The sequence below is a fragment of the Heterocephalus glaber genome, unplaced genomic scaffold, assembly GCF_053883595.1.
Source record: "Heterocephalus glaber isolate CG9 unplaced genomic scaffold, H.glaber_assembly_v1.0 deba00001729, whole genome shotgun sequence".
NCBI lineage: Eukaryota > Metazoa > Chordata > Mammalia > Rodentia > Bathyergidae > Heterocephalus > Heterocephalus glaber.
In genome coordinates this window covers 1,010,350-1,028,827 of record NW_028258440.1, presented here as the reverse complement: position 1 = coordinate 1,028,827, position 18,478 = coordinate 1,010,350, and the positions used below count along the sequence as shown (strand labels likewise).

The 18,478-nt window shown below is 43.1% G+C and overlaps 1 protein-coding gene across 1 annotated transcript in view; it reads right to left on the bottom strand.

The window, feature by feature from the left end:
- The window catches only part of Gpc3 (glypican 3), a 444,489-nt gene extending 431,998 nt beyond the window's left edge, over positions 1 to 12,491 (bottom strand). Inside the window, exon 1 of the mRNA XM_004860081.3 lies at positions 12,142 to 12,491. Coding sequence (XP_004860138.1) covers positions 12,142 to 12,313 — 172 coding nt within the window. The 5' untranslated portion in view covers positions 12,314 to 12,491. The remainder of the gene's footprint in view (positions 1 to 12,141) is intronic.
- Between the last annotated feature and the right edge of the window lie 5,987 nt (positions 12,492 to 18,478).

Here is an 18,478-nt window from a genome sequence, read left to right as displayed (position 1 = left end):
CACTGCACTGAGACTTTGAAAAGTAAGACTGTACCAGACAGTGATGAGGGGAAGACAGGCAGATGATCTATAAGAGAAAGCATGGAATCAGTCAACTCTAGAGACCCTTTAGTAACGAGGCACCAGCCTGCTGGGTATAAATAGAGGGCACACATGCCAAGAAGATAAGACTGAGAGGTATGATAGATGTACCCCTTGCAGGAATTAGCCACCTAAATTAAGTGTGGGATGTGTAAGAGAAGTCAAATACGATTCCAGAGTTTCAAGTCTGTGTATAAGGCAGAGATGTCATCACCAGAAATGTAGAAGGTTGGGGAGAGGCAAGTTTGTATAGATGGGAAAAGAAAATGATGGAGAAAGTTTTGGCTCTGTTGAAAGTAAAGCACTGACAAGACTTCCAGAAGGAGATGCTTGGCAGACAACTGGGAGATGTTGTGCTGGAGAGCACGGACGAGGTCAGGTTGTAAAAAGATATGGGAATCCTTCAAAGAGCAAAGATAATGAAGTCATGGGAACGAATGTGGGAGGGGGCAGAGACAGTGGGAAGGGCGAAGGACAAACACTACTGGAATACTTACATCTAACAAAGATAGGAGGAAAAGGGCAAACAAGTAAAGATAAGTCAAGTAGGACCAGATTCCAGAGCATACAGTGTTGTGCAAGTCAAAGGAGTGTGGGAAATTGGGTCAAAGACTATATATTTCCCCTCAGAGTCTTACTGGTACACTCGAAAGAGTATGAACTATGGTCTGAGAAAAACCTGGATATAAATTCTGGCTCCATCACTTATACCACCTTTGGGAAAATAATCCTTTCTGAACCTCAGTTTCTCTATCTGTAAAATGGAGATGACACCACCTCTACTTCAGATGTGTTGTGTACATTAAATGAGAGATCATATATACAGCAAATGGAATGCAGCAGGCACTCAGTAAATGTTGTTTTCCATGATCTTCTCTTACAGGAGAACCATCCCATCAACTGAAAATTGGTCACAAAATATCTACCAGAAAACAAGGACTTTCATGTTTATGTTTAATAAAAATAGAATCCCTGGGGCCAGGGATTTAGCTCAGTGGCACCACACCTGCCTCGCAAGCACAAGGCCCTGAGCTCAATCCCTGGTACAAAATAAATAAATAAATAAAATAGAATACCTGATGAAGGCAACCTCTTAAACGACAGAAAAATTAAAGAAACAATTTATGTCTGAAAACTAGAAAGATTTATGACTCTCTCTTCCCCAGGAATCAAAAAATATTCCCATCTCTACAAACATGTAAAAGAGATGAGCCCAATTGCACAAGTATTCCTAGGCTTTGCTTAGAACCACATGTTTCAGAGAGTAACCCACAGTGGAATACAGACCACCACTCCAAAAACTACATACCTTTACAGCTTTCATTCTCCAGAGTGGAGAGCACTTCCCAGGAGAAAGGGAAAAGGGGCCATCATGTTGGAACCAGGCAAGTGTCCCTTGAATTAAAAAGCTGTAGATAATTTCTGAGTGCTTGCAAGGTGTGAACATGAGATACAGAAAAACAAAACTTACACAACACTATTATAAGGTGTGATTGTGAAAGACTGCCCACTGCTAAGAGTAACAACAACTTTCAGTTTAAATAACATGCATAATTATTAATTACTGCTATCAAAAATAAAATGAAATGTGATACCTTGATTCTAATATTTCTCTACACAGAGATCTGTGTGTGTGTGTGTGTGTGTGTGTGTGTGTGTGTGTGAGAAAGTACATTATTTTACTTGCAAAGGCTTGGACCATGACAACATATACTCATATCTTCTCTTAATCAAGAGAGTTCTTCAAGGTTTTGGCAGGTTTTTTTAAAATCACCAGATGTTGGCAAAATACATTTTTTGTTTGTTTGTTTGTTTGTTTGTTTTTGGTACCGGGGATTGAACTCCGGTCCTTGCGCTTGCAAGGCAGGCGGCAGAACCACTGAGCTAAATCCCCGGCCAGGCAAAATATATTTTAAGGCATGTCAACGTGCAGAAGCCTGGAAAATATCATCCACGCCCATGACTTCCAACTTGAGCCTATAAGCTGATGAATCTCATCCATGCTTCAAGAGTATGTACACTCTTTCCCTGTGACTCATTCATTCCCAGAACCTCAACTTTTATATGCTGATAATTTCCCAGTATGGACATCCAGCCCTGATTTCCTTCTCTTCTGTCCTTCAAAACACAACTTGAACTACCTTATTGACATTTTCTACTTCGATCATCAGAGGCCCCCTCAACTCAACATGTTCAAAACTGAACTCACTTTTTTATCTTTAAAAATACACTCTTTGGTGACATACACCAACTATCCCAGCACTGGGGCGGGGTAGGGGGTCTGAGGTAGGAGGATTGCTGTGAGTTTGAGGCCAGCGTGAAATACATAGCTAGACCCTGTCTCAAAAAACCAAAAATAAAAACATACTCCCATAAGCAAGGTATGGTGGTCCATGCATGTCGTCCCAGCTTCCCACAAGGCTGAAGCAGGAGAATCATTTGAGCCCAGGAGTTCAGGGCCTGTCTGGGCAACACAGCAAGACTGTGATTCCAAAAAATACACAGGCTCCTCATATATTTAATTTAGTCAACAAATATTTACTGAGCACCTATTATGTGCCATGGTCCCCCTATCCAGAAAAACTAGAAGTTCTAAACTTGTCTCCTTTCCTCACATCTAGTCACCAAGTCAAACCTACTCTATTCCTCTTCTCTCTCAAGTTCAGTTTTTATTCTACTTCCTGCCCTCAATCCTCTCACCGACATTACTAAAATTCCCTGCCACCCCTCACTCTCCAGTCATCCTCTGTACTGAGCAATATTTCTCTTCTCAAATATTTTCATGGTTCCTTATCATCAGTGGATACAACTCAAACTGTAGCATTTTCTTTACTTACTTTTTTAGTTCATATTCCCTCCCCGCCACTGACATGTGTACTCCAACCAATCCAAACTATTCCGGTCCAACAAATGTGTCGCTTTGTCTCTTAACTCTCTATCTTTCAAGTAGCTTACATGACAGCCCTTTGAAGGCAACTGGGCATCACTGCTCCATGACTCAACATTTTTCAGACCCCCATATGGTGCCTATCTTGAGGGATTGTGCTGGCAGCGATTTTAGCCTGTTCACAAACTACTAGCTCAGTACTTGGCCCAGAATCAGTGCTCAATAAATGTTGGTTAAAGTAAAGAATGAATGAAAATCTCTTAAATATTTATGCAGAGACAGTATATAAAGTTCATTAGTGAGTTTCTTTTCACTGAATTGCTGTTTTCCAAAATAGATAAATGTGGTCCCCAATACAATCACGATGAAATCTAACCTGGAAAGTGGCTCTTGGGTCACATTCTCATTTCCATCAACTCCAACATGCAACGGAGTCAGTGCTGAAAATAGTTCTCCAACATGGGTCCAATTCATGGTATGGGTTTTCTGTTCCTACTTAATGAGGATCACATCTCTATACTTGGGGATAGTATGGAACTTGATAAATAAGCAGATCTATGATACCAGTGACAATCAGTGCTATAATAATTTAGGCCCAACCCAACTGAAAATTATTTTACTTGATCTGTGGAAAGTTATACCCCCTAGGTTTTTTCAGTGTACGGTAGGGTTATCCTTGACATTGTTAAAGGGCAAAGATTTATAGAGATATCCTATGAGTGTACAAATGTGTATATGTGAGCTCATCCCTGGAATTCAGAATCTACAGACACTTTGTGGTGTGAATCTGAGATATATGAGAGCAAAGCTTTCACTACACAAATGTAAGGTATGACTGTGAAAGACCACCCACTGTTAAGACTAACAATTAAAATTTTTCAGTTTAAATAACTTGCACAAATTAATCATTGTTATCAAATAATTATCTATACAGGGCCCCCGGGGATTTAGCTCAGTGGTTCTGCCGCCTGCCTCACAAGTGCAAGGTCCTGAGTTCGATCCCCAGTACCAAAATAATAATAATAATAATAATAATAATCTATACATATACTTATACATATGTAATCTATGATGATATATATAAACATATTCAAGCACCACGTTTAGGTAAAACTGCAGTTAAAAATCTCTCTACTTGTCACCTTCTCTTCAATCTTCAGTTTGAAAGTAGGACAAGAAGACTCCCAGGACAACAGAGAATAGATAAATATGCTTCAACTCTATCAACTCTTCTTCAGTCTCTGCTGCAAATCAGTTTGGACAGTTATGCTTTGTCAGGGAATCAGATATTCTATAGTTATATGCCATCCTAGGATCTCACTGGATAGTGGTCAAGTCCTTAAGACTATGTTTTCAAACACTCATTCTTACATTTATTCTCATTAATTAATTAATTAATTGCCCTGATAACTACACAGGGCACTCTACTCATCACTCTAGAGGTTATCGTAATGAATCAAACATGGTTTCTGCATTCAATGAGCATACTTTGGAAAAGGCCATGAATAAGCTACGTACTTTAAAAAACACCGCTATTGAGTAAGAAGTACAGATTAAAATATTTCTGGGAACCAAATGCAACTGAGGCATCCCCCTGTATTATCTCTGCACAAATGCAAATTTCCATGTTCAAATATTTCCTGATCCTTTCCATCTGTGCTAGTTAACTGTCTGACATGCCGCAGAGTAAGGGTGTTTAATCTCCTCCCCATAGCTATCATTCTCTTTCCTTGTTCACCATGTTTCTCTTGGCTTCAATCACCCAAACCAAAAATTGACAAAGAGTAAGAGAGATTCTCAGGATGCCATGATACATAATATAAATACTAATCATGTCAGATTTGGGAGCAAACGAGCAGAACCATAATTAATGAAGAGAATATGCAAACAGAATTCTGATTTCTTTTTCAAATGAATATCATCATTTTTTTTCTTTCACTTTCTTTCTTATTTGGGCCTCCTTCTGAAAGAATCTCCTGATGTCTCTTCTGTAGGCAATTAATTTAAAAATTGACATAATGAAAAAAATTGATATAATGCATACAGAAATTAAGGAAACTCTCATGAGGCCCTTTACCCTACAAAAATAAAATTTGCATGGCTAAAAATCCACTTCGTCCTTTTAAAAGTACATTTATCCGTCTTAATACTATAGGTAAGAAATACCAAACACTGACAAAAAACTTAAGTACACTCAGTGTATATTTCTGTAATTGACATCAGGTTACATTATTTTCACAAACGTATACAACACAGATCTAGAGAGTGAAGAGAAATATCTAATATGTGTATAACTTTATTCTGTCTTTAAATTACTTATAATAGCCTTGGGAACAAGCTCAAAATTCTTATCTCTTGTAAAATTCTTCCAGGGAGTTATAGTGCAGCCAAATGAATTTAACCAAAGTCTTTTATCACTTACCTAAGAACAACAAATGGACTTTTGATCTGAAAAGGTGGTTACTCTTTCAGAAAGCTTAGTAAAATAGTAAAAAGAAATCAACACTTAAATATTGACTTTATGGAAATTTTATGTTTGCAATACATTTCTAACTCTAACCCTTCATTAGTTTACAAATAGGTATTGAGGACCTATTAGTAGTATGTACCATGCTAGATCTGAAGGATACAAGCTGAATAAAAGACAGCCCCTAACCTCAAAGAGATTACAGTCTAGTAGGGAAAATATAGATACATATCCTAGTGAACATGTACCTTAAAGTTGCCATAATAAAGACTTCTACTTTTCCAGTAATAAGCTTATTTTCAAATGGCAGACTCAAAAAGGCCCAAGTAGGTGTTACTCTAAACTTGTGGCTGAAATTTTGAAAAATATAGAATATTTTAAAAATCATTTCTACTGAGAAATGCACATCTTTTGTCTTGCAGTGCATGTGTGGAACACAATGGGAGGAGGTTTCTTTTATAATGGCTTTGACTTCCCTGTCCCTTCTTATTGCCACTTTCACTTTTATTTTATCTCCCTTCCTATCAATTATTTATCAATATAAGCCCATTAAGCATGCTTCAAAGAGTTTAGTAGATTTACTAATCTAGCATATAAATACAATTTCAGCTACTAAAAATAATTAACTGTTTGGAACATTAGCAATGCATTTAGGTCCTAACATTGGCTTCTTTTTATTCATGAGGAAAAATATAAACTCTCAAATGAGGCTTTGTCCAGCTACACACTAAGAGAGGCAAAAGCAAAAATGCCTTTCTTGGTAATCAATCTGGATTCTTTTTGTTTATTTGTTTTTAAAAATGACAAACAAGGGCCGGGGATTTAGCTCAGTGGTTCTGCCGCCTGCCTTGCAAGCGCAAGGACCCGAGTTCGATCCCCGGTACCAAAAAAAAAAAAAAAAAAAATGACAAGCAAATATTTCTAAAAATTGGTACTTGGAAAATTGATCTTTAATTGGCCTAATCTTAAGTAAAGAACTTTGTATATTCATCAAGATATTCAAGTGAGATTACAGTGTTCCATCGAGCACCACATACACATACACACACACACACACACACACACACGGAATTTCAAAATGCACATTTTCTCTGCTGATAGGCCCACCTTCACCTTGCTTTCTGAATTGCATTCTTCTTGTCATTATATCTCAGAAGGTAATTCCCATTACTTAAGGCTGTCTCTAAAGCCAGTCTGGGGCCCACGACTCAGATTCTATTTTCTGATGTTCATTTCTTAATGGAGTGCTGGGGATCCTGTTTCAAGTCAGACAGTTTTCTAAACATGAGCTAATGAATGGGGGATTTTTCTGCCCACATTTTCATTAGACGTTAGATTACCAAAAACATCAAATTCATTTGCAAGCTTGGCTAGGGCTAAATAAATGTTGGCTGTTGGAATGGTCTCTTGAATTGAGCCTGTACATGAATTCTAATCCCAGGTTAGAGAAACCTGTGAGGTACTTCAACAGGTCCATGCATGTGTTGTAGCTCAACTCCCAAATATGGTAGTATCATTAACAAGAAAGGTCTAGCTGACATTAAATGAAAGTAGGCTTGATTTAAGAGATATTCTACAATTTACGTGCTGTAATAATTGTTGATCTTTGGTGATACTAAGCCAGTCATAAAAATGCTGCTAATTTGTTCTTTGGGTAACTCAACATTAATAAGCCCTGCCTGATGATAAGAGTCAGCAGCTAACTCAAATAAGCCTGGGTCTGCCTCCAGCTAAAATATATGTAGCCCAAAAAGTTTGTCTATGCACCCCAATAATGTGCCATAACATTTTGGACTTAGGCTGTTAAAAAAGAAAGATGACATATAGTTTAAGACAGTATGTGAGAGTTCATGGAGAATAAATCCATAATGATTTAGAAATTCTATTTTCATCAATTATTAACGAATTGCTCTATGATGCTCTTAGCATTGTGATTAACACTGTTCAAATACAGTGCTTTCCCTTTAAGAAGCTTATAATCTAAAACATACAAATAACCATATGCAGAAAAAAGTTAGAGATCAGAGTAAAAGGAAGCATTCACAAAAATGTACAAATTCAGCGTGCCAGAACTTTTCAGTTGAGCAACATGATCCCCAGTAAAATTCTTTCCAAATGATGTATCGTGTGCACAAGTTATAAGTGATTATCTTCAATTTTCTTAGAAATGAGTAATAAGATACCTCTTAAGACCCATGCTTTTGTAAATGCATCAAACACTGAAATTGGCATGGTCATTGATAGCTGCCATTTAAGGAGAAAACATATTTTATGTCTTGTCTCATACCAGATAAATTCAGTACTCTTTCCTCCCAAGTTGGTAATAAGCAGCCTTTTTCTAGGTTACAACAAATAGCAAACATTGCAACTCTAAGGATGGAAGTAGCAGAATGCTCAAAAATATTACAACAAAATATTAGATACAACCCATAAGAAAAAAAAAAACCCACATTGCAAATCTGACACCATCTGTGTCATCTAGCAGCCATCAAACCTTCTTCTGTCTGTATTTCCTAATGCTTACAAAATGGAATTTCCTCCAAGAATTGAGAGAACTTTTCGAGATGGCCGCCCTATTAAGACACTTCTCCCTATCTCCCACTTCATCTCTTCAGTTCTTTTCCCTTGCCCAGGCTAGCTATTGTGACCATTTCAGCCAATTTCCTGGAGGTATTTTCTAGCCCTTTTCACCCTATTTAATCCTACAAATTTCCTGGGAAGCCTGTTTACTTGTATGCTCCCCCACTAGACCGTGAGCTCCTTGACAAAAGAGACTGCAGCTCCCTTCTCTCTGCACTTTCCAGAGCCTAACGCAGAGCCTGCCAAGGAGTGCGCAGCCTCACACTCTTTGCAGAGCCAGGTGCCCTCCCAATCCTGGGCAATCTCTCCCATCCCACTGCTAACTCTCCCTAAGCACATCTCAGCCCCAACATCAGGATTAGCGTAATAAATAGACCACATTTGAAAGCATTCCCCAAAACCTTCCAAGTTAGTACACAGTAATGCAACTTTTTGAAGTTTTAACAAATCACCTGCTCACCCAAATGTCTACTGCAATCTCAGAGGAGAGAAAACCCTCACACACTTCAATTCTTATTCTCTGCCCCATTATGACCGCTAACTGCTTCAGCCTAATTGGAGAACCACAGTGAGCAACCCTGATACAGTTGCTAGTCCTCACACTTTAAAAATGCCAAACTCTCTCTTTGTTTCAAGAATGTTGCTTTTTAGTTTTATGTTATTTTCATCTATTTTAAGAAACTCCAAATAGAATTTGGCTCTTCCAGGGCTGCCTTTTACCCATCTGGGCATTCCGGCCTTCTGGATTGCTTCTTGCAGTCTCCAAGGTTTCTCCAAGGCAAGATCCCTCAATCTTTTGGGAGTTGCAACACTACCATGGTTTGTTTGATTTTTCTCATTCCCATACGTCCCTGCACCACCACCCCTCACGAAAGTGGTGTATGGCATTCATAAAATGAATTACACTTGATTTTTGTTTAGAGAACTTTTTTTCAGACTTCTGTAACATTCCCTTTGAGACAATTGGAAACATCATTGTCTGATTACTAGCTCACTTCCCTTGCCTAAAATTGTATCCATTCTTGATTGCGCCTGTGGGTAGGTTAAGCAAAACAAAATAAACATCTAGACTTATGAGCTCATTGGCTTTTTTCTGAATTTTTCTAAATTAAATAAGGGCCAAAGAGCTGCACTGAAAGTCAGTTATATGGATTTTTCTGCCAAATGCTAACTCTGTGTGCCTGGTTTCCATCTGTGGTGCTTTCCAAGTTACAAATCCTTTTTTAAAAAAAAGAAAGACTGGAGTATGAAGAGATCTATGGATTTTGGGGACATGCTATTTAGAATTGGTATCCTGTACCCTTGAACATTCTAAAAGAAATGGGAACATGAGTTTGTAATCTTGTAGATCAGCTTTGTGGAAGTGTATCATAGTACTTCAGCACTGGTGATTTATTTTTTAGGCTGGCTGATTTCAAATGCCATTTATTCTCATCCGTATTAGCATAAGAAATGTACCTTATCCAAGCTAACCCAATTCTGCTAATGGAAGAAGTTAGCAGTCAATCCCAAATGCTCCCCCTAAGTGAAACAGGACATTCTTGAGGATTTCTCCTTACTGTAACCGAATCTCATTTTATCTGGGACAAAGAAAGCTTTAATGTAGTTAATACAGTGTGGCAGGCAAACTGAACATAGCTTAAAATATAGATGGGGGAAAAAAGTCAAGTGGTCATCGCAAGGGTTCATATCTATCAAATAATTTGCAGCTCTCTTTCAATTTCCAACCACTGAACAACAGCAGCAAATTACACATTTATTCACTTTGAAATTACGCACTTGCCATTGTATTTAGTCTACCATTATTGTCTCTTCTCTGAAATACTGATGAGCTCTCTCCTCACATGGACATTAGAATTTTCATCACGTTTTCCATATCTACAGTGACCATATTTACCCAAGTAAAATTCAGGACACATGGTTTCATGACAGGACAGAGTATCTGAAAACTGCATTGCTCCAGAAAAATTGAGGATACATGGTAGCTATATGGGTATCAACATATTTGAATTTTGGTTTATGCTCCAATATGAGTGAGGACAGGGCCTGCCACGCAGAAGGTGCTTACCACCATTCATGTTTGCTAAAGAGAACTGAAGTAGGTTCCATCGAGTTTATATGGTGAACGTCCTTGAAAAGAGATTTTTCCTAGAGTTTGTAAAATAGGAGCTGAAAATGAAAAATCTGTATTACAAATAAGTATGATCATCCTTACCCCAGGAGAAAGGGAGGGGAGGAAACAAGGCCAGGCCAAATCTCTTGCACACAGTGTGTGGGCTCTCCCTATACTTCTACACAGATTCTGTAAAGAGGCAGAAAGCCAGGGAGCTGGGGGGGGGGGGGGAGGAAGGGTGAATGCCTGTATGAGTGAGTGTGTGTGTGTGTGTGTGTGTGTGTGTGTGTGGTGGTGGGGGTGCTGAATGAATATCTGTACTTTCCTCTGCTCTTCTTCTTCTTTTAAGCACCACTTTTACTCCCTGGTTTCAAATCACCCAACGGTGGCCCCAATCCCAAAACCTGGACCCCATTCATCCAGGGGGGATTCAGCCTGTGAGAACCAGTTTTTACATTATCAACAAAAGCATGTTCTCTAGCCTTACCAATCTAATTACCATGGCACTTCCAGTGGAGAGATTCGCCTGTTGTTTCAGCTCTGTGGAACTGATTCATAGGTTGCCCCTTACAGCTCCAGCACACGCCCACGTGGCACGTTACTAACACTCAACAGTGGAAGAGGTAGTTAGTTCTAACCTCTCTTAGAGCGATATCCTGCAAAGCAATATTTAGCATATGTGCAAATGCATTTCAGCCACCAAAAGGGGTGACCAATTACCTTTGCAACTAAACAGCGGGTTCTCTTGGCTCTTTTCATCAACCAAAAGAAAAGGCTGAGGGCGCACTGGCTGCCTAGGTAACCTCCTGCCAGTGAACGCTTGCTGGCAGCGCTCACGGGGAGCGCATCCGTATTCACAACTTCGACCAAGCATCAGACCTGCCTCCCTGACTTGTTGAGAGCCATCAGCCAAGTTTTGGCGAGGGTTGCTCCCAGATCTCTCCCAAGCTCGGGACGCGAGCCTCGCTGGAAGCACAGTGGAAAAGAGACCCCGGAGGCCACAAACGTCTCACCATTTGTGAACACAATCGCCTTTTCTCCCGAGCGCACCTCTGATAAATTAACCTGTTTGAAACCTACTCTTTTTGCCCGCATAGTCAGTGCAGCAACTTGTCCTAATTGGATTCTAAGGCAAGCGTTAGGTGCCCAACTGCTGGACAGTCAATCAAAGAAGGCCATTAATATTCATCTGTTGACAGCAGCAGCCCTCAGCTAAGGTAAAAATACGCCCTTACAGCACGATCTGATTGTGCAGAACAAAAAGCAGGCGTTCAGTAACTTCCTCCACCTAGAACCATCTCCCCTTCAGGGTCCAGCCTGTCAGATGAATCTGGGAGGGAGAGGAGTTAAATCATCTTGGACTCCTACCCCACAGGCCAGCACCACCAATTTTGAAGCGATTTTGCCAACCTAGAAACGGGACGCTGTTCTGAAGGGAAAGGCTCAGTCCTCATGACGGGGGGGGGGGGCTCTTTCTCAAAAGTTTCCTTCAGCATGTCTTCACCCACAACTGCAGATTCCCAGATCTGTCCTCAACTTTGCCTGTATTTGGGCCCGCGTGCCTCGGGAACCCAGACTGGGGACAGCAGGGCGTGGGGACACGTTGGGGAAAGGCTGGCAAGAGCCGCGGTCATGATAAGGCTGAAATTCTCACATAGACGTGCAAGCAGGGGTGAGAAATTCCCGAGGTAGCAGCTCCACTTGAGTTCCCTGGGGTTGAAGAACTAGTTTCCACCTTCCCGCCCTCCCCAAAAATGAGCACTCGTGGGAAGGCGACCCCCTGCGTTCCTCCTGATTTCATATTCCCTGACAGCAGCGCGAGCCTGGGTCGTGCGAACAAGGTCCATACAAACCCTGTTCCCCCTCTCAGGAGACCCAGGCACACCGACCGCTCCCAGGTACCCAGACACAAGGCGCACGACCCGGGCCCCGCGGGACTAGCGCTGGCCATACAGCCTTGCGCCCCTGGGCTCCCCGCGGGGCGCAAGGAACGCGCGAGGGGCCCCTACTCACCTGCCACGGGGGTTTCGGGGACCCACTTGAGTCCAGGCTGCAGTCTCTGGAAAAAGGAGCGAACCTGGTGACAGGTGGCGTCCGGAGGCGGCGGGGGCTGCGCCTGTCCCAGGCACTCCAAACCCAGCAGCATCGCCACTACCAAGCACGCGGTGCGCACGGTCCTAGCCATCCTGCTTCGCGGGGAGCTAGGAGAGTGCGAGAGAGTGGCAGCCGCCGGAGCGAGAGCCTTCCCGGGACTCAGCAAGCCTGGCGGTGGCCCTGAGGAGAGAGAGACGAGCCACGCTACCCAGCCGCTGCAAAAGTTTCCTCGCAGCTACCTGGGCGCTGTGCGAGGGCGGGAACCGCTCGGCAGCGCGGGGCGGGGAGGGGCGGGGCGGGGCGGGGCGGGGCGGGGCGAGGCGGGACGGGGCGGGGCGAGGCTAGCCGCGCGGCCAGGGGGCGTTCGCGGTCGAGCGGTAGCTGGCCCTCGGGGTGCTGTGCGCGGCGGGAGCGCAGCGGGGACGAACGGGGTGCCTCGGCGCGGGACCTCGGCGGGGCGGGGCGGGAGCAGGGTGCGGAGCGCGTGCGGTGACTTCCTGCAGCCCAGCTCAGCTGCCCGTTCGCCGCCGCTCTTCCACAGGGCGCTCTGGCATAACTACTGCAGAGGGGCTGCAGGCTCGAGAGCGCTGATTGGCTTCCCAGCAGCCATCCCCTCTGACTGGCTCTGGGAGAAGTTCCCCAGCCTCACCCCTCCTTCCCGCCGCTCATTGGCCTACAGCCAAGAGGGCTTTTCCCTTTAGGATTTTTGCAACCTCCTCCTACTTCCTTGGGGTGGGTGAGGGTCCCATGGCTTAGGTGCTCTTCTGTTTCGCCACGGGCCTCCTCCCAGCCAGATGTACCTCCTCTCTAGCCACCAGAGCCACGCGAGGTCTGCTTCACACAAAATCCATCTCTTCGTCCTGCATTCTGAGGCTGGCTGTCCGCGAACCGTTTTTCCTACGCAGCTCTGGCTGAGTTCTCAAAACCAAAGGAAAAATAGTCACGTTCAGGAGCACCTGGGGACCTCTGGGATTTTCACAGCCTGCCTCATCTTTGAATACTGTACTTAAAAAGTCCGGAAGCCCCCATGGCTGGCTAGGTTTAATTCAATGGAACCACACGAAGTCAGAAAAAGCACTTGATCCCGGGATGTTAAAAGAATCTATCTCCTGCAGGATAGTGCTGGGTGAAGCAAAGTATGACTGGTGACAGTGATATAACCTGGGGCTTAAAACCATCTCATTCATGTAAAGTCATTTGACAGAGCAAATTCATTAAGCTGGAAATAGACGTTTCATAGGCGGAATAGAAGACTGTTTGAAAGATCTCCTAGACCTCAATCCCCAGCTCTCCCTGCTTAAATTTCACGGTTAGAAATCCAGCTCTTTATCCTGCTGTGCAAGCGCAAGGACCTGAGTTCGATCCCCAGCACACACACACACACAAAAGAAGAAGAAATCCAGCTCTTTGAGAAGCAAATCCCCCTCAGAGGAAGAATGACTCTGTGCTACCAAGTAACTGCCTTTGTGCTACCAAGTAGGGGTCTTTGGGATCTTAGGTCTCTGTGACCCCCTCACACACACATACACCCACACAGACAGGCCTTAGTGCAATGCCATGTGCACAGTAGGAGCTCAATAAGTATTTCTATGAGTTAACGACTGACTTCGGTGTGAATTAGTTTATCACTGGATCGCGTTGTTTTTAACCTAGATGAAAGTGGGTTTGGAGAGTAGAGAAAAGGGAGAGCCTCAGCACCAGGAATTGTCGGGGTGTGCTAGGTCAGGGGCCAGGCCGTTGTGTCACAGGACTTGTGGGCTGAAGAGGGAGCTCAGCAATAGTTCATTCATTTATTTGTTCACCTGTTCATTCCATAACAAGTATTCAGTCCTACTATGTGCCAGACACGGTGAGATACAAGAAGACAACGGAGATACAAAGATTAGCCTGTGGTACCTGGCCTCAAAGAGCTCCAAGCCTAGTGGGGAAGACAATGTTAAGACACTGTGCGTTAAGTGCTAAGATGGAGGGCGAAGGGTGAGAGGGTGGATCAGACAAAGTGTCCCAGAGGAGAGGATGCCTTCAACTCTGACTTGAAAGACCTGTGGACTGCAGGTGATAAAAGGTGAGGGGAAGGGTGCCCAAGCAAAGGAAGCAGCCTAAACAGAGAGGACAGGGACCATTTGGAGGGTGGGAAGCCTGAGCAGTGACTTCAGGCTGAGGAGTTCAAAGGGTGAAGGTGGGAGAGGCAAGCAAGGGCCAGATTATGCCCGAGTCTGGAAGCCATGCAGAGCAGCCTCGGGAAACACCTAAGGCAATTTTAAGCAGAGGGATGACATGATCATATTTGTCCTACTAAAAGGTCTTTCCGATGGTATTGTGGAGAAGGAACAATATCAGAAGCGAGGAGACCAGTTAAGAGTCTCTGAAAATAATCCGGACAAGAAATGGTAAAGGCCTGTGGCAGCAGAGGTTTGAAAGAGGAAAATATCTTTAGGAGATAGAAGGAAAAGGCTTAGTGATCAGTGTGTAGGGGGAATGGGAGCAAAGGAGTCAAGGACAGGAGGTCTCATTCACTCCTTTTCAACAAACATTTGAGGGCTGCCTATGTATCTGGCATTCTTCTACTTCATAATTTTGCCTGAGGCTAGGCCTGCGCCTGCATTGAACATTTGACAAATGACATACCCACTTTAAAAGAAACACCAATTAAGAGTCATAATTTGGCTGGTGAGTTTGATATGTTCCACCTGTGGAGCCCTGTGACCAAAGGGCAGATAGGAAGGCAAGCATTGATTGAATTTCATGACCTCACAGAGGAAGACATGACCTCCCATAAATTCATGATCTTCCAGAGCTCATGCAACTAACTACAAAGGCCACAGTTGTTTTCAACTACTGGGTACTGAGTACCTGGAAAGGGTGGACTATGGCTTCTTTTTTTTTTTTTTTTGGTACCGGGGATCAAACTCGGGTCCTTGCGCTTGCAAGGCAGGCGGAACCACTGAGCTAAATCCCCAGCCCTCTATGGCTTCTTTTTAATGCATACTTTTCTGATACACTTTGTAGGGACCAGAGCAATGCTTCTCAAATGAACTGTGTGCATCCCTGGATTGAATGAAGTAGGCCAGTGAATTTTGGAGGTTTTATTTTCATACATATTCATTGTAATGATGTATTAGAAAAAAATATGTATAGCTAGTGCATTCAACCCCTGGTTTGCTAGGACAAAGCTACATAATTAGTGCTGTGTGTTATTTATTTCAATAGCAATGTGAGCTGGTTTAAAGAAAAATATGAAATATTATTGGGAATGGGAAGATGCAGCAATATGTGTGGGAGTGGTATGTAAATGCCTAGGGTGCAGGCTACATCACAGGCTAGCTGGCTCTGAGGTTTTGGGATATATATTTCTTTGGCCTGGAAGCTTCTGTTCCCACTTCAAGCAGCTACCTCAGGGCTTTTAGCCAACCTATGGCAAGAGTTAATAAAACTTGCTATGCTTAAGGAGTGGTTCCATTTTTATAAGCACCTCTCAAAGACTTTAACCTTCCTGCACCCAAGTGATGACTCTTACAGTGGAATTTCAAGCACCGAAACAGACTTTGTGGCACAGGCTTTTGGTCAGGAAGGTTTGCAGAAATGCCAATGACACAAAATTTTACTGATGAAAATCCCTAACCCAGGGCCAGGGGTATAGCTCAGCCACAGAGCACTTGCCCAGTGTGCAGAAGATCCTGAGTTCCATCCCCAGCACTGTAAAATAAGGAAGGAAGGAAGGAAGGAAGGAAGGAAGGAAGGAAGGAAGGAAGGAAGGAAGAAAGAAAGAAAGGAAGGGAGAAAGGAAAGGAAGAGGCAGAAAGAAGGAGGGGAAAAAAGAGAAAAAAGAAAATCCTTAAGGAAAAGTGTAAAATCTGTTACATTATACACTGAATACCACCTAGATTGATGACCACAAATTAAGGCTGGGTTTTCTAGATGGGCACAGTGGCACACTTTTGTAGTCCCAGATCCTCAGAAGGCTGAGGCAGGAGGATCAGTTGAGCCTAGGAGTTTGAGGCCGACCTGGGCAACACAGCAAGACCCCATCCCTAAAACAAACAACAAAGACTGGATTTTCATTCTGTGCTTTACATAAGCTGTCTTATCTTTCAGGGCCCCCTTCCCCTGTGATAGGCGTAGGCACAATGACTCATCTGCACTCTTCAGCAGGGAGAGACAAAAAGAAACAATCAGCCTGGAAATACAAAAGGGTGTGCTGATTGAGACAGTGCTCATTTTGGACAATTCATGGCTCTGTGCTTTCAGGCACAATGAAAGCATTTAGATAACACCATTGGACCAGGGTTTCCTCTTTGGACCCCCGTGGGGGGGGAAGGCTACCTAGCACAGCAGGCCCAAAAGAACTTTTCTTCACCTTTCCTTCCTAGTCTCCAGTTTGAAAGAATTCGAGAATTCCCAGCTGTAGCAAGCAGCTATTATCTTGCTGGAGCTGGGAGGAGAGTCTGGTTCCATGGCTCCAAAAGCAGCATAAATCAAGTTTTCTGGGAGAAGGTTAAGAAAGGGTGTTCAACAGCTGTAGCCACGGGAGGAGCTCATACACAGCCTTGCATATGGCCACACACGCACACATTGTTTGTGTTGGACCCAGTTCCTTTTGGGCCCCCTCCCCAGGTGATGTCCTCCTCTTCCCATCCCCCTCAGGTACACACTCTCTTCTGCCTTTCACCCCACTCTCAAAATGTGCTTTCAGGGAAGAAACTTTCAAACTCATCCACTCACAATGTATGTATGTGCTTGATGGGATATAATGGGGCTGCCCACCCAGGGGTACGAGTATTTTAACAAGGATCAAAGCTTTAAACCAGAGGAACAGAGCTCTAAAAACTGTGGAATTCCAGGCATCTGCCAGTGGGAAAAGAGTGTTTAAACTGAGGGGCAATGAGGCCTTTTTTGGTGCACCTGAAATCACATCGTGTAGACAGTTGCTTATATGTTAGGCTGTTGCTGCTCACAGTCAACACCTCGGAGCCACACCTCCGCTCTCCATGGCACACAGCCACTTTGTCTCCTCTTCTCTTGCAGTGTAAGACTCCTTTGTGGGGCAGAGGGGAGGGGGGCGCCAGGCACACTGATCCCAATTCTCCCAAATGTATAAGCTCTGATCAGAGAATGAATTATGGTTCTTTGGGAAAGAGTGTTCATTCATTCACCCCAGCCAGCAGGCCACTGCAATGTAAATGGTAACTTTGTAAGTTGAAAGACTTAAAGCCATTTTGAAAATTGCATAATAATCCTGGGCAGAATTTGGCTCCATGTGTATGGAAAATTAATGGAAGCGGCTAAGATGCTTGCATTGTGAGTTGTGGATGGATAGCCTCTCCTCAGACCTGGGACTATGCTTTGCCTTCACTAAATCCACAAAATATACTGAGGTTCTTATAAGTCAGAGTCCAAGGCTTCACGGAAATTATTTATGTTTTTACTTTTTGCATCATGTCGATTACTACAATTAAAAAATTACTCTATTCTGCCTTTGTTTGTATAAGGAATATTTATCTAGATTCCTAACGTATTGCTTTGTACCCCACTTTGTTGATTTGTTTGGATTGGGTAGATATACTGTATGTATAGCTAACATTTTGTGTCTCCTGCATAGGATATTTGGTTGTCTATAAAAATTTAAGTGGTTTATAGTTTAATGATTGTGACTACGATGATCCTCCTGCCTCAGCCTCACTAGTGTTAGTATTATAGGCATGCACCACCATGCCCAGCTGAGAGTATGGTAGCTCTAAATTCAAATGCTGGTGGTGTCCAAGGCATGGCTTTCTGTGCCACATGGCAATTCAGACATACTTTGTTTTGCTTTGAGTTATTGTTGATCAAAAAACACAGTGCTTCAGGTAATATGACTTATGTATTTTGATATATGGTGTATAGAACCCGTAAGTAATTTCACTAAGTTTTTTCTTGGTCTTTATGCACTGGAGCCTGGGTCTCCACAAGTCAACCAGCATTGCAAGTTCTTTTGTATTCTCAAAAACATATGGGAGGACATCAACAGCCACCACCACAGATAGCAAATTATACATGCAATAACCTTTCCCATCTCTTCTCTCAAGCCCCATCCACATTCCTAAGTCTTGTGGAATTTCAAAAGCAGCAGATCATAAGAAAAGGCCTCTGTGCCTGGTAATGCATGTCTTTAATCTGAGTACTGGGGAGGCTGAGGCAGGAGAATCACCATGCATTCAAGGCTAATCTGGGCTACATAACTGAGTTCAAGGACCACCTGGACTACATAGCGGAGGCC